The 15988-nt window shown below is 51.6% G+C and overlaps 5 protein-coding genes across 5 annotated transcripts; 3 read left to right on the forward strand and 2 right to left on the reverse strand.

Moving 5' to 3' along the window:
* Nucleotides 1-1043: 1043 nt before the first annotated feature.
* On the forward strand, nt 1044-4813 carry N7443_004575 (SAPS family protein; the record flags this gene model as incomplete). Its single annotated transcript, XM_056884631.1, has 3 exons — nt 1044-2975; nt 3032-3703; nt 4142-4813. The coding sequence occupies 3 exons, from the start codon at nt 1044-1046 to the stop codon at nt 4811-4813; spliced, it is 3276 nt and encodes a 1091-aa protein (XP_056742909.1).
* Nucleotides 4814-5566: 753 nt separating this feature from the next.
* On the forward strand, nt 5567-7686 carry N7443_004576 (SET domain protein; the record flags this gene model as incomplete). The annotated part of the gene is made up of 3 exons (XM_056884632.1): nt 5567-6108; nt 6176-6435; nt 6488-7686. 3 exons carry the CDS (start codon nt 5567-5569, stop codon nt 7684-7686), a joined length of 2001 nt encoding a protein of 666 aa, XP_056742910.1.
* A 345-nt stretch (nt 7687-8031) lies between these two features.
* On the forward strand, nt 8032-9653 carry N7443_004577 (NADH-quinone oxidoreductase subunit NuoF; the record flags this gene model as incomplete). The annotated part of the gene is made up of 3 exons (XM_056884633.1): nt 8032-8292; nt 8356-8427; nt 8496-9653. 3 exons carry the CDS (start codon nt 8032-8034, stop codon nt 9651-9653), a joined length of 1491 nt encoding a protein of 496 aa, XP_056742911.1.
* Nucleotides 9654-10344: 691 nt separating this feature from the next.
* Nucleotides 10345-12609, reverse strand: N7443_004578 (putative diaminopropionate ammonia-lyase; the record flags this gene model as incomplete). The annotated part of the gene is made up of 1 exon (XM_056884634.1): nt 10345-12609. The coding sequence occupies one exon, from the start codon at nt 12607-12609 to the stop codon at nt 10345-10347; it is 2265 nt and encodes a 754-aa protein (XP_056742912.1).
* Nucleotides 12610-13062: 453 nt separating this feature from the next.
* N7443_004579 (M20 family metallo-hydrolase) lies at nt 13063-14608 on the reverse strand (the record flags this gene model as incomplete). Its single annotated transcript, XM_056884635.1, has 4 exons — nt 13063-13141; nt 13189-14016; nt 14075-14392; nt 14445-14608. 4 exons carry the CDS (start codon nt 14606-14608, stop codon nt 13063-13065), a joined length of 1389 nt encoding a protein of 462 aa, XP_056742913.1.
* Between the last annotated feature and the right edge of the window lie 1380 nt (nt 14609-15988).

A 15988-nucleotide genomic window follows, 5' to 3' on the forward strand; every position in this document is an offset into this window, starting at 1 on the left:
GTAGGAAAGTACCTGGTACGGGTTTCGCCATGCCCACATCCCACATCATGGCCCAGATGACCAAAGAATGAAAACCGGTGAGGAAGCCATGGGTTTATCGTGTGTCATTGCATAGTCTCTGTGTGATGAACTAGTTCCAGCCTCCAAAATCGCCCCTCATTATGTGTCCTCTCCTCTCCCAGCAATCCGAAGAAGATGATATGCGAGGCCGATACTCCGTACGCAGGGATGTCCAGCCGCATGTGTATTAGTGATCGTATAGGGATGAGAAAAAAAGTAGCTACTTTGCTACTTTCGATTGAAATACCAATATTCTAGGATTCAATAGACAGAAAAGAGAAGAAACAAACCCCACAGAATATCCACCATAATGGCTTTGTATGTACCGTGCTTATCTGCGTTGGTCGGGGCTACGATCCCCGCTGATTACGATTACTCACGCTCCTGCTGCTCGTGGCTCGTGGCTTTATCATCTTTCACCTTTCTCGCAACTCCAGCTTGATTCCTGGATGGCCCGGTGTTGAAAGACGGCAAGACCTGCATTCCCGCACTTGGAACGGCCCCTCTTTCTTTTTCCCCTTACAACTTCAAAACCCTCGATTTCTCCTCCCTCATTTCTGCGTCACTCCCTTAGCTCCGAAGGTACGTCGTTAACTCGTTCTTTGCCCTCCTCCCCTCGCCTGCTCCTTTGGCCCTGGCTGGACCGGTCTTGTGAGGTTCCGCGCTTCGGGTTGCACACCATCAGCTCCGTGCTTGATGCAACCAGCCCCATCCCGGTCGTTCGCTAACCCCAGACCCCAGCGCCAGCTTCGCTTCAGCCATATATCATTTTGATTCTCCGATCCCTGTTATTCGCCACGGTTTGAGTTCGACTCTCCCTCGAGCTTGCGCAACTCTTTGTGGACACACTGGTGTGTCGCCCTGCCGGCGAAACCCTCCTCCCGCAGTCGACCTGTGTACCATAAAACACTCCGTAACGAAACCTCGGAGATCTACGAAACGAAACGTCCCATGAATCGTGTTTCCTGGCTATATAATCCATCATGTTCTGGCGTTTTGGGGGATATGCAAGTATCTCCACCATCGATACCCTACTCGACAAGCCTGAGGTCACCCTCGAGGACCTGCTGGATGAGCCGGAGATTATCCAGGAGCTGAAACAGCATAATACGAAACTCATAGAATTCCTACGCGAGGATCATGTCTTGAAACGGCTTATGGACTATGTCACTGCACCAAGCTTGGTGAATGACGACGAAGAAAATGACGACGATGCCCATGAATCGGGCGCTATGAAGGAAGAAGGCGCCGAGTCTGCGTCAAACGAAAAGACAGACAACGAAGGCGACGATGAGAAGGAAGAGAAGGGATCTGATCCGCTGAAGGGTGTGCTTGACTCCGATGACCTTGAAAGAGTCGAGAAGAGCCGCTTGAAGCATGCGTATGTTGCGTGCGAGGTTCTTTCTTCGGAAACATGGTCCATTCTGGAGTCCATGATGGCAAATACCGCTTATCTGCGCGACTTCTGGGGCTTCCTGCGACGACCCCCGCCTCTCGACTCCATACAGGCCTCTTATTTTACTAAAGTGAACGAGACCCTACTCGATAAAAAGACCGAGGAGATGCTGGATTTCTTGAAGTCGCTGGATGGAATTGTTACCGCACTACTGCAGCATGTCGATAACCCTATGGTCATGGATCTGCTGCTGAAGATCATCAGCTTGGAAAAGGCCGAGGGCGGGCAAGGCACCGTAGATTGGCTGCAGTCTCAGGACCTGATCCCGACTCTGCTGTCATTCCTTGCACCCGACTACCCAGGCTCCGTGCAAACCTCTGCTGGCGACTTCCTCAAAGCGATCATCACGATCTCCGCGAATGCGACCCCCAACGACCAGTCGTGCATCGGACCTAACAGCCTCACACGCCAACTAGTCTCTCCTGAGTGTATCCAGCTGCTGGTAAATGCGATGCTGAAGGGCGGTAACCCGCTAACTGTGGGCGTTGGGATCGTGATTGAGGTCATTCGCAAGAATAACTCGGACTATGACCCGGAGAATATGGGCAGCCCTGAATCCCTGCCTAGTCCTTACGACCCAATCTACCTTGGCCACTTACTTCGAACGTTCGCCAAGCACATTCCCGATTTCATGGCTCTGATCCAAAGCTCAAAGCACGCTGTCCATGATGGTACTCAGCTGAAGTCTGTCGACCGAGGCCGTCTGAGCTCCGCATGGGGCGCAACAATCGAGCCCCTAGGCTTTGATCGTTTCAAGACTTGCGAGTTGATGGCGGAGTTGCTGCACTGTAGTAACATGGGCCTTCTCAATGAGCCTGGCAGTGATGAATATGTCCGGCAACGCAACGAGGAGCGTGTGAGACTGATTCGCGAGGGATTCTTCAACCCCCACCGCGAGGAGCATGAGGGTCTGGAATACAACGATACCGCAGACTTCACAAATGACTCGGTTATGGCTACCGGATCGCCTGAGGCTCGCAAGGCTGTATTGCAAGGTGCTGGTGAAGAGGAGGGCTTTGAGGACGTCGGTGCCTCTGATGATCTGGCAGGTGAGAAGGAAGAGGGCAAAGCGGAAGCTTCACAGACATCTGCTGCTGAGTCTGTCCCTACCGAAAAGACCGAGACCGAGACCGGTGCTCCGTCTCCACCTACTGGTCTCGCGGACCAGGTCGGCGAAATTAAGCTTGAGAGCGAATCTCAAGAGAATGAAGCATCCGCGTCAGACCAGAAAGACCAGGAACCAGTCTCGGCCCAGCCGGAGGATGTGCCAGCCCCTCTTTTCGCTTCAAAGGAACAGCCCACGGAAGCTGAATCCGCCCAGGAAACCGAAACAGCTAACGATGGGGGTGCCGAAGATGCCGCGGAGCAGTATATCCAGTACGACACAGATGGACAACCCGTGGTCGGAGATTATTTGAAGATCCAGTTCGTCGAGAACAAGGTCGTTCCCACGATACTGGTGAGTGCCTTACTATACCCGAAACATCTAGCTTTTTTCTAACTGCATGACCTCAGGGCTTCTTCTTCCGATTCCCGTGGAATAACTTCCTTCATAATGTTGTGTACGACGTGGTCCAGCAGGTTTTCAACGGCCCCATGGAACGTGGCTACAACCGTGCCCTGGCCATTAACGTATTTGAACACGGCCAGGTCACGAATGCCATCGTCGAAGGCCAGAAGCGTAGCGACGAGGCCCAAAAGACTAAGCAGATCCGCCTTGGCTACATGGGCCATCTTACCCTGGTAGCGGAAGAAGTCGTTAAGTTCAGCGAACGCCACCCACCTGAGTTGCTTTCGCGTTCCGTCATGGAAGCAGTACTGAACCCGGACTGGATCGACTATGTCGAGCAAACCCTCTCCGAAACCCGGGAACGGGATAACGCCATTCTGGGCGGCGTGCGTCCAGACATGGCTGTTGGGCCTCGGCAGACGGTCATCAGCTCTGGTCAAGGCTTCAGCAGCAATTCTTCTAACGCGCTAGCTGAAGCCGGACTTAATGGTGGTGCCGGCGGTTCTTCCTTCCAAGGCTTCGACCTTAACCAGGGCAGTGTCTCTGGAGGGGCATTCGGCGGTGGAGGGTCCTCTCTCCTGAGCGGCTTTGCTAGCTCGAGCGATGATGACGAGGATGAAGAAATGGAGGACCAGGATGAACGAGACGCGGGCATTGTTGAAGGCGATTCTGAGAATGTGAGTAAACGCCTCTCAACCAAACGTTGATAGATGCGAGTCGTGACCGACGTGCGCGTGCGCTGCCTCGATTTCCACCTTCCCATGCCCTCAAAATTCTTTGTACGATGCTGGCACATTGGCCTGGACGATGCCGACATTGGCTACGAGCGCTTTGATTGAGGCTAAATTTTTCATTCACTTGCCGTCTTGACCATGGTCTCTCGCTATCTCTTGTTTGGAAATGATTTCGGCCGAGATTGGGTTTCTGGGTACCACCCCGGTCTTCAATGCATCGTTATCCTTGTCCATTCTGCTTTTGTCGACGTTTTGTCTATCTCGGGCTTCATGCTTTGAGTTGGTGCTCTTATCAGAAGATCTCTTCCCTGCCATCCTCTCGCCGGAACTCGTCATCATCCTTCACGGTCTTGAATTCTTACTGATATTGATTGTTGCCAGGTGACCTCGAACTCTGTTAGCCAGCCCATTCCCATTTTACCACCGCCCCCGGCTCCTTTGAGCCTTGGTCCTTCTCGAGCTCGACGCCAGCTGGCAGCACGTCTTGCGGCCCAAAAGCAGCAAGCAAGTGAGAATGCAGACGGCGAAGATGACGAGGAAAGAATTGACGATGATGACCGCCATGAATCCGAATGGCCTAGTAACCCATTCGTGATTGCAGGAGTTGACGACGAGGGCGAAGGCGGCTCGGCGTTCCCCAACTCCGATTTCCCGGCCAGCGCAGATAGGGCCTCTCCCACGTTCCCCGAGTCGGGTTTCAGCCCACCCGACTCACTGTCCAACTCATCCGACGAGGATGGGGACGATCGTTCAGAAGCCGTGCGAAGGAATGTCCGCGTGCCCCTCGAAGTGGAAGATGAAGACGATGAGATGGGCGAGATGGTCGGACCCAGTGCCACTGGGATGGTCGACTCAGATGACGAAGACGAAGCCATAATCAATGAGTCATTGGGTTATTCCAACTTGCCGGGCCAGACACGCTACAGCGGTTTCCGCCGACCACGGGCCGTGAGCTCCCATTTCGATGACGACCAAAACGACAGCAGTGACGGCGAAGATGATGGGTTAGTAGAGATCTTAGTCCCAGGCCGCAAATCCTCAACCTCCAACTAGGCCTGGGATAATAGCCTTTATCTGTTGCTCCTATTTGCATCTCGCGTTTCTTACTGTTTCTGCTCACGCATATAACGATTTCCATCGTTAGGAAGAATCTCATGGGGTGCTATTCTTTCCTTTCTCGCTAGTTGGGGGATGTTTACATCTATGCTGGTTTTGGGCGGCATGGTATCTGTACATATTTTCCATCTTTGGTTAATCTTTTGGGAGGATCTGCATGATGATGGCCGTCTCGTGTTGTTTTCCATGGTGTTTACTTCTTATGCATCGTGTGAAGAGACGAGTGGTCGGTTTTTGTTAGGGGGAAGTGATGACCTTGTACGATAGTTGGCAGTAGAGAGAATTGATGCTTTGCAATATTTCCCACCATAACACGGAAGCTTTCCTAGTAGCAACCTTTCGAGGTTACTTCTCTAATCTCTCTGGACTTTAAACGTTGGCTAAACTTTCTCACATCGTTGTCTTTTAAGGTGGGAGGTTCACTACATCCCGCGCACACAAAAAAGTGGGTCCCACCCGCGGAATCTTTTGACGAACAGTGATATCACTTACTTCGTCTTCTCACTTAGATCTCGCGCCAGACCTGCCTGGGTCTCTCAATCTTTTCTGGCTCGTCGGTCTAGAGGCTCTCCTGGACTGTGACATTGTTCACCCGCAACCTCGGAGTTTTATCACTCATCTCTCTGTGAATATATCTTGCAATTTCACGGAATCTCATCTATCTTGGGTATTCATCAGGACCTCGCGAGAATGCATTCGCTAGATCTCCACAAGGAGCTCGAGAAGTGGTCAGCCAGTCATGGAGGCTCTATGCATGATGCTGTCGTGATCGCCCACGATGAACAGCGCGGCGTCCACATGCAAGTCAAATCCGACTGGCCAAAAGCCATCGAGCCAGAGACCCGCGCAATCAGCACCCCACTAAGTATCACAATGTCCTACTACAATGCGATTGACTACAAGTCTACCAAGGGTTCATACTCCAGTCACGACGTGAAGCTCCCGCAGGCATTCATTGAGACCATGGGATCGGAAGAGACCTTCGCCTTTTTCCTAATGGGCCATTACCTGCGTGGAGAAGATGGATTCTGGTACCCTTATTTGCGGACCCTTCCTCAGCCAGGTCACCTGAACACCCCTTTGTTCTTTGACCAGGAAGATGCGGACTGGATTGAGGGGATGGGGGTCATCGAGGCTTCCCATTTCAGATACGCGATCTGGGATAAGAAGTACGAGGAATGCATCACGAAGCTTGATGAGCTTGATTTTGAGGGATCTGAAAACTATACCTGGTAAGTAACATCCTTAGAGCAAAAAGAGCCTAGTTAGGTTACTTGGTGTTAATTGCTGACTTTTCAGGGAACTCTACCTCTGGGCTTCGACCATCATTACCTCTCGCGCATTCTCGGCAAAGGTCCTGGCTGATGGAGTGGAGGCATCTGACCTTCCTGAATCCGGAATTTCGGTTCTACTTCCGCTTATCGACCTCCCTAACCATCGGCCACTCGCCAAAGTCGAGTGGCGTGCTGGAACGAAGGACGTTGGATTGATTATTCGGGAGAATATTCGACCAAGAGAAGAGATCTCCAACAACTACGGACCACGGAACAATGAGCAGTGTGAGTGTCCCCATGTTACTAAAATTTTTGATTAAGCGCTAACATGAACTAGTGCTGATGAATTATGGCTTCTGCATCGTGGATAACCCAACAGATTACCGCATTATCAAACTGGGTGTAGGGAAAGACAGCCCGCTTGGCATGGCCAGGGAACGCCAGATCCAGATGTTCCCAGCTGCGGCCAACAACAACGATGAGCATTATTACATTTTCAACATCTTTTACCCGCTTCTCTCCCCATACCGACCTATGGAACATTCGGTCTTCTCTCCGGCACTGTTCGATGCATTGACCATTATGCATGGTAACGAGCGTGAACACCGGAGCATCACAATTGAGGAATCATCTATCACTATCCCGCAGACCTACGGCAACGGACGCTGTACACTGGCAGCTTTGGCACAGCTTAGCCACGAGCTGATTGCGCACATCATGCAGCTTCAGGATTCTGGAAGAGACCTGCCCTCGGAACCCAAGAACGTAAGACAGATGTTTTGCAAGATCTACCGTGACGGCCTAATCACCATGGACAAGGCAGCACTGATCATCGCGACATGGACAATTGCACGCGCAAGAGCCCTCAACCGTGGCGAAGAATGGGCAGACACTAAGTTCCTGCTCGAAGAGCACTTCTCACAGATCCCAAAAGGCCACTTCTCGGATCATGTCTTGTCTCAGATCAAAGTTCGCATTCTCGAGCGTACTTCTCTGCTTCCAAAGAACGGTCAGCTCTTCCGAATTGGAGAGCTTTACAGTCTACTGCCAGAGGAGATGCAGGCCCCAGCCCAAGCTTGCTTCAGCTCTGTACTCGAATATATCAAGATTCAAGTCCCAGGGTTGGCAATTGACCCGCACAGTCTCTTTTCGCTTGTTGTAGGTATCCTGGTTGCAACTTGCCAGTCACCCCAGGCCAGACCGAAGCTCTCGCCGCGTTTGACTAAATGGGTTGATTTCCTTCTCGAACAATACCCAGCACCCACAGGATTTGATGGGGACCATGCGGTGGGACGGGAGAACATTGACGCAATGGGTCAGGTGGTAAGCGATTTGATGGCTCGAGCATGGCTGGATGAAGCTGGAGTGACCTGGATTGGCCCGGAATCTACCTGGATGGAGCCCGGCTGGCTCCAGTGGGCATGGAAAGTGGCCAAGGAAGAGATGGTGCTTCTCCCCCTGGAGCCATTGCAGGTGCTGGTGACAGAGAACCCCCCGATGCAGAAACAGGCGGTTATGTACGTGCCAAATGAGTGATTGGAACAAAATTAGCTTGTGAATGGGAAGTTATATGGGGACAATTTCGAAGAGATTGATGCCTATCTAAGAAATTGAAGAAAACATAAACATTTAAAAAGATGAGGATGTAAATAAGAAAACGACATAGTTAATTAACTAGTGAGGGAGATTTCCCATAACGGAAGGCGCGTCATGGCCAAAACGGGCAAATGCTGAGTAACGATAGTCACATGACTTTGAACCAATCATGGGCCTCCTAAAGACGGATCGTTAATCAGAGCGCAGGAATTGCCTTAAGCTCCCCCTTCCCTCTCTCTCCAGGACCGCTCGATCTTCCCCCACGAATTGCCTCAATCCGCCATCATGATATCTCGAGCGGCGGCTCCCACCTCCTCCTCCATCTCCTCCCTCTCCACCCGCTCCCTCCGCGCCCAAGGGACGGCCGCCCGCTCCTTCGCAACCGTGCAGGAGGCTCCTCCCGTGCGACACCATGGCGGGCTCAAGGACCAGGACCGAATCTTCACCAACCTTTACAACCACCACGGTGCTGACCTCAAGTCGGCTATGAAGTATGGCGGTGATTGGCACCGGACAAAGGACATGGTGCTGAAGGGCCACGACTGGGTGGGTTACATCTCGGATCGACGGATTCTCGGGAATGGGCGTTTGCTGATGCTTTTTTAACAGCTCATTTCAGAGATCAAGGCTTCTGGTCTCCGTGGTCGTGGCGGTGCTGGTTTTCCCTCGGGATTGAAATACGTAAGTGGGAATTGGCAATGAGACGCGCTTGGTGATTGATTTTCGGGCTGACCCGGCACGCAATTTAGTCGTTCATGAACTTCAAGGACTGGGACAAGGATCCTCGCCCCCGTTATTTGGTCATCAACGCTGATGAGGGTGAGCCCGGTACTTGCAAGGATCGCGAGATTATGCGCAAGGACCCCCAGAAGCTCATCGAGGGCTGCTTGGTGGTCGGCCGTGCCATGAACGCTAACGCCGCATACATCTACATCCGTGGTGAGTTCTACCACGAGGCGACCGTTCTCCAGCGCGCTATCAACGAGGCCTATGCCGCCGGTCACATCGGCAAGAACGCTTCCGGTACCGGTTACGACTTCGACGTCTACATCCACCGCGGTATGGGTGCCTACGTTTGTGGCGAAGAGACCTCCCTCATTGAGTCCATTGAGGGCAAGGCTGGAAAGCCCCGTCTCAAGCCCCCGTTCCCCGCTGCCGTCGGTCTTTTCGGTTGCCCCAGCACTGTCACCAACGTCGAGACCGTCGCCGTTGTCCCGACTATCATTCGCCGCGGCCCCAGCTGGTTCTCGTCCTTCGGTCGTGAGCGCAACGCCGGTACGAAGCTGTTCTGTATCTCCGGCCACGTCAACAACCCCGTCACCGTTGAGGAGGAGATGTCCATTTCCCTGCGCGAACTGATCGAGAAGCACTGCGGTGGCGTCCGTGGCGGCTGGGATAACCTCTACGCCGTCATTCCCGGTGGTTCTTCCACTCCTGTTATCCCCAAATCCGTTGCCGACGACCAACTCATGGACTTCGATGCCCTCAAGGACTCCCAGTCCGGTCTGGGTACCGCCGCCGTCATCGTCATGGACAAGTCCACCGACATTGTCCGTGCCATCTCCCGCCTGTCCCAGTTCTACAAGCACGAGTCTTGCGGTCAGTGCACTCCTTGCCGTGAGGGCAGCAAATGGACTATGCAGATGATGCAGCGTCTGGAGACCGGTAACGCCCGTGACCGTGAGATCGACATGCTCCAGGAGTTGACCAAGCAGGTCGAGGGCCACACCATTTGTGCCCTGGGCGAGGCCTTCGCCTGGCCCATCCAGGGTCTGATCCGCCACTTCCGCCCGGAGCTGGAGAAGCGCATCCGCGAATACGAGCAGGAGCTCGGTGCCGCCCCCTACGCTGGTGGCTGGCACCCGAACAGCCGTGCTGAGGGCAAGCTGATCTCCCCCGGCATGTAAAATCCTCTCTACCTCCTACCTCCCACTTTCACGCCCTCCTTCTCCCCCATTTGTCACTCAAAAACGATGCAGAAGATGGATCGGTTTTCTATCTACAACTAGATCACTTTGGACCTGCCCTCGCCGGCTAATCTGCCAGGCTGGTTGAGGGCGAGGTTGTCTCTATATATTTCCTTATTCTCTCCTGTTCGATCCCCTTCCTGTTGCGTCTAGGTTTTTCCTTTCATGTACAGTCGGTAGCAAATTGATGCATTTCATGTCTTCACCGGTTTCTGCTCCCGTAGGTGATGGTTGACAAACTGACAGGATTGCATCGGTTGCGAAACAAAATATTAAGGATGGATCGGTACTAAGGTGCTAAACACTCTCTGCCCAGATGGTAATATACTGACTTTATCCCGGTGTCTATCAGAAATTGTTCTGGCCACTGGGAGGCTGCAAGATAACAATTGTCTGCCTGCAATGCTGATTCAAGGGCTGAAGCCGTTCACTGCACACACTTTATATGCATACCTGGACAGTCCTATTAGGGTTCGCGGTGGCCAGATACCTACTATGGATCAGAAAGTCCATGAGGGCTACGCCAGGATTACGGATATGACATACGTATGCAGGGCATCAATATGCATCGGATTGAAAGGTGGCTGGTTGATGTGATCTATCAACAGAATTGAAAATGTACAGGTTTATTTCAACCACAGATGTCTAAGGCCAAAGATCTATAAGTCTTTTCCATCTGAATCAAGCTCTCGACCTCGACCCATTCCTCCTTGCTATGCAATCCCTCGCCAGAAGGTCCAAACACGATCGACGGGATCCCAGCTTCACCTAACAAAGCAGCGTCGCACCAGAAAGGCACGCTTTTGACGACAGGTTCGCTCCCAAAGACTTCAGACGCACAAGCAACAGCCTTTTCCACAAGAGGATGGTTTTTTGTAAGTTTCATTGTTGGCCGAGACATGGTTATACAGGGCTCTTGGTACTTGAAGCGAGGAGTCTCCAAGGACACATTCTTCAGCAACTCACTCACGTCCTTCAGGATTGACTCTTCGGTTTGGGCGGGAATGGTGCGGAACTCAAGCGTGATCGTGCATTTACCAGGATAGGAGGATGGTTCTTCGCCACCACGGATCAGACCGCAATGCATCGACGCCTGACCCAAGAGATCATCAAAAGGGAGTTGAGCTTGATATTGCTCAAGGGCTCTAAGGAACCATCCCGCATGGAGAATAGCGTCTTCTCCTGCAGAAGGGTCAGAGCCGTGGGCGGCGACTCCCAAGATATTAACTTCGATCCAAACGAATCCCTTATGCGCCGTTGCAATGGCTTGCATCGTAGGTTCGGCGACAACTGCGGCGTCCGCGCGCCACCCGGCTGCGATGATATCCTGCGTTCCTAGAGAAGCATCCTCTTCGTCGGACACGGCTGCGACAATAATATCACCGCGAGGAATTTGACCGTTTTTCTTGATTGATGCCAAGGCTGCGAGAGCTGCAGCAAGACCACCCTTCATATCCAAGGTGCCTCTTCCGAAGATTACTTGCTTGCCGTCTTTCGTTCCCAGGACACCAGAGAGGGGATCCTTCTCGTAGCTGGACAAGCTGACTGTGTCAATATGGCCATTGAACATGATTGATTTGCCTCCTCCGCTTCCCCGGAGAACACCAACAATTGATGGGCGTCCAGCGGTTGGCTCGACGCGGTGGAATTCGATATCCCGATGAGCGAGCCAAGCAGATAAATAATCGGCAATTTCACTCTCTCCGACACCATCGCTCACAGACAAAGTCGGGTTAGAAGAGTTAATTTGAGTGAGCGCCTGCGTCAAACCAACCGTGTCTTCCACGGAAACGTCGCGGGGGGTCTGATATTTCCGTGCACCCTCGGTGGCCAGGAGAACCACAACAGAGTCTTCTTTTAGAACGGCGAACCGTTCCTTGTCAGCAGCCAAGCAGAGAAGGGCGGCCAAAGAAGCACCACCGCAAGGCCCAGCGTTCACTGACTTGGAAGTGAGATACTGAACTGCGCGGTGGCTCTCATAGGACGAGACAGTGATACTTGCATCGACAAAACGTTGTAAGTCAGACCAAGCGGTTGACGAGACGGTACCACAGTTCATGCCATCCATAATAGTGTCAGAAGTCTGCACCGGGACCGATTTCCCAGCACGCAGACTAGACGAGAGACAAGGTGCAGAGTCAGGCTCAACGACGACAACCGAGACAGGTCTTTCCCTAGACTTGCAATGTTTTGCGACCGCATGCGCAAGGCTGCCGACACCAACAGGAGTGACCATCACGCTTGCAGATAGACCAAGCTGAGAGAGCTGCTCTTCAGCCTCGTTCATCATAGTCGAGTACCCCTCGACAATCCAAGCGGGAACATCCTCGTACCCCTCGAATGCAGTATCCTGAATTAAAAGTGCATTTTCAATCCGGTGTGATTGATCATAAGCTTCTTGAACTGCCATATCATAACAGCCCTGGACAACAAACACGCGAGCACCTTCACCGGTGATGAAGCCCTGCGTGGTCTCATCCATAGATTGAGGAACGAAGATCCGCGCTTCAATGCCCATCAACCGGGCCATGAAAGCAACAGCTCTTCCATGGTTCCCTTCTGTAGCCGCAATCAAGGTGATCGAGTTCGCCTTGGCGCAGATAGAAACTTCATCCAAAGAGGCAGTTGTTGGAAGTCCAACTTGCCGGGCAATAGCCCGAAAACAACCCCACGACGCGCCAAGAGCCTTGAAAGCAGGAAGGCCGAATCTGTTACTTTCATCCTTGACGTAGATTGCACGAATACCGAGTTCCGTGGCAAGTTCATTCAAAGAAACTAGCGGAGTTGGAGCATAGTTTGGAAGCGATTTGTGAAACTCGGCGAGGCCTGCCACTGGAGGACATTCACAGCGCTCGCCTGAGGCGGGGTTCAGATAGACTGGCCGTCTCGACGACATTCTGTGAGTTCGGGGAAACTTAGAAGTGCGATTGATGCTAGGCAAGAATGCTGCAATAAATTTTGAGTCCGCTATCTGCTATTCTAAGCGAGGCGTCTCATCTTTGCGTTCGGGAGGGTTGTGAGCCTTCCGTGTACATGTAGCGCGCCTTCCAACGACATCGTGTTCGGCTATAGTGGAGACCACGGAAAGTCAATTGAGAGTACAACTATACGATCTCATGGTGCATAATAACTCATTCCAGCATTTCTTCAGAGATTTCTGGTTCCAAGGATCATTCTGTCCTCAGAGACATGATGTGCCTTCCAGTGACACACTCACTGAATGCGTATTTGGTGAGCCCGGATCATATTCTCATGTTTTGATCCCCAGAACTGGCTTCGAGGACAGAATTTGTTTGTATTTGATCGTTTCTACACGCTAGGAATCTATTTGTCGCAAAATCTATATAACTTAAACCCCACTCCCTTTGTTCGCCTTGCTCTCGTCATAGTGAACAACGGCTTCCAGCAAAGCTTGAGTACCAAGTGCACTATAAAGATTAGCATCGTGGACTTCCCAAGGAACTTCAGTACTCACCAGTCTTCAGGTGAGCAGTACTCCGTCGGGTGGTGACTCACACCATCCCGACAGGGGACAAAGATCATAGCCGACGGGCAGTGCTTGCTTGTATAGACAGTATCATGACCAGCGCCGCTAGTCATAAGCATTGACTTCTCGGGCCCGACGAGACAATCCGCAGCTGCCTTGATAGATGCCACACAGTCCTGGTCAAACTTAACGGCGGGGGAGTCCGTATCGAGAGTCCAGTCGAATGACACGCCCTTTCCGTCCTCTGAGGCGATGGCGCCGAACTCCCTTAGGCATACTTCTTGGACGGTGTGCACGACACTGTCTTGAGGGTGTCGAATGTCCAGAGTGAAGGTAACGTTAGTAGCCACGGTATTGGTGGAGGCGTTTGAAGGCACCTTAATGATACCCGTTGAAGCCAAAGCACCATGTTGCTTGGCAATAGCGTTCGAGGCAGCAATCATCTTGGATGCTGCCAAAAGAGGATCCTGGCGGGCACTGAAGGGGGTCGTTCCAGTGTGAGCATCCTTGCCGTGAACAGTGAAAGTCAACCATCTATATCCCTGAGCTCCCTGCACGATACCAATCGACCGTCCAGTCTCTGGGAGAATGGGCCCCTGTTCAATATGCAGTTCAAAGTGAGCACCAAGCGGGTATCCAGTCTCCGGATCACTGGAGCATTCAATGTCTCCTAGAAACCCGTGCCTCTCCAGCTCAGAGCGCAGGGTCACATTGGAATCATGGATATCGCACAGGTCCCAGGCTTTTTGAATGGGAACAGCACCAGCCCATACACCAGATGAGCACATGGACTTGGGGAATCGAGCTCCCTCCTCACTGTATTGAATTAGTCAGAGCTCTCAATACGGTGCCTCACGAGTTGACGTGAACATACTTTGTCCAATTCACAATCCCAACATCAAAGTTAGTTTTGAAGTTGTTCTCCTTCATAGTGCGCAGAACTTCCAACGCAGCCATGATTCCGAGAATACCATCATACCGCCCCCCACGGGGTTGGGTGTCGAGGTGACTTCCCATGGCGATCATAGGTGCTGTAGATTCCAATCGTCCAGATTGCCGCGCGAACATGTTGCCCATCTGATCTACCGAGAGAGAGTATCCCAGTTTCTGAACCTCATCTGCAAACCACCGTCGCACGCGCGCATCATCATCATTTAGAGTCAAGCGCGCCATGCCGGTATCCCTTGGGTTACTAGAGGCGCCGTCAATTTGATATTTTGATCAAGATTAGAAAATGAACATACTCCCCATAAGGGTGAGCTGCACCCCATTTGCACGTCTCATGTAATGTCTCCCAAAGACGGTCGGCATTGATACTGAGACTCGATGGTGCCGCGAAATGGGCAGATGTAGAGAACGCCCTTGCATTGAAGCGGAGGGCGCGCGTAGCCCTTTTCGTGCTTTGCATCATATAACCGGAATAGGGAAGACCAATCAAGGATGAAGTCAAAGCAATGTATCTTCCAGCATCGAAAACAGAAAAGTACCGGGATACTTATTGTCCAAGTCAATCCGAACGGATTTCACCCACTTGCGAAACGCCAACTTTGCCTACGCCTTCTCTGAACAAGGGGTGGAGCAAAACCTCTCAGGATGACTTAATCCACTCGGATGAACAAAATTTTCAACTCGGCGCGTGCCTATGGGTTCTGAGAGAAAGTGGGTGAAGCACAAAACGCGGACGTTCCGGCTCGGGCGCCTTCCCGCGACATCTACAAACCCTAAAGTTCCCCATCGGCGCGAGCCTTCCATTCCCAGGCTTTTCAATCGACTTCTACTTGTTGTTTTTTTAAGGTACTTCGGTTAGTATCTGGAATCAAAATGATTATGGAAATCAAGCGGCGTTGGTCAAATGAGAGTGTCATCGCACATTTTCCGCAGAAAATTCGACACTAAGAGCGAATGCTGGTAACTGTAGGCTACAAAAAAAAGTATAGACACGCCTCAAATCATAGTCCTGAAATCGTAATCTCGTGGACATATCCCTTGTTTCAGTCCACGTGAAGTGTCAGAAAACTCCAATCAGAAAACTCCAGTCCATAGATGGCTTAGCCGACCATGGACATATCCGTGCCTCTATATCCTCCCGGTATGTTTACCTGGGGAAACCCTTCCCCCGACAACAACTACCAAAACACTGATCTCCTGGGACATGTCAATACCATAAAAAGTCTCAACTAAAGTGCAGGAATACCATTATAGGGAGTTGGTGCGGTATCATAAATAACCCTTGAAGCTTGATCACTGCCAGAGGTCAGAGGCGTGACGTCATTATAATCGAGAACACCTTACTCCATTGTTCTCACGGATTCATTGTCAAAAGCTTTGGATTTGGAGTCTGAAGTGGGTATAATGGATCGCACTTTCTCCTTCAGACTCTTTGTTTCATTACCAAACATCTTGGCTGTGTTGTTTCTCAGAAATTTGTTTGTTCTTGTTGGGATTTGCTCCAAGGTTTAGATGGTTTCAAAACTCTTCAAATTCTGAAGTGATTCAATGGAGAATTTGAAGGCAGAATTAATGTTTCCTTTATAGTGTTTTAAAATTGCTATATGCGATCCCCAGATTCCGATCTGCAGACGTGGGTGGCGTACGCGGAGAGAGCAATGCGAGAAAGGTGTCGGCAAGCGCCGAAGTCCACCAGGAATAGTATAATTCCAGGGACCAGATCTTCGATATTGACCAACAGCGGCGGCTTCCTAATCGATCGACAGGTTAAGTTACCGATGGAGCAGATTTCCTGTGCAACCAGAACTCAGCATCTTCACCGATGAAGAGCTAACATCAT

The sequence above is a fragment of the Penicillium atrosanguineum genome, assembly GCF_028827265.1.
Source record: "Penicillium atrosanguineum strain IBT 20685 chromosome Unknown utg000003l_segment0_segment0, whole genome shotgun sequence".
Lineage (NCBI taxonomy): Eukaryota > Fungi > Ascomycota > Eurotiomycetes > Eurotiales > Aspergillaceae > Penicillium > Penicillium atrosanguineum.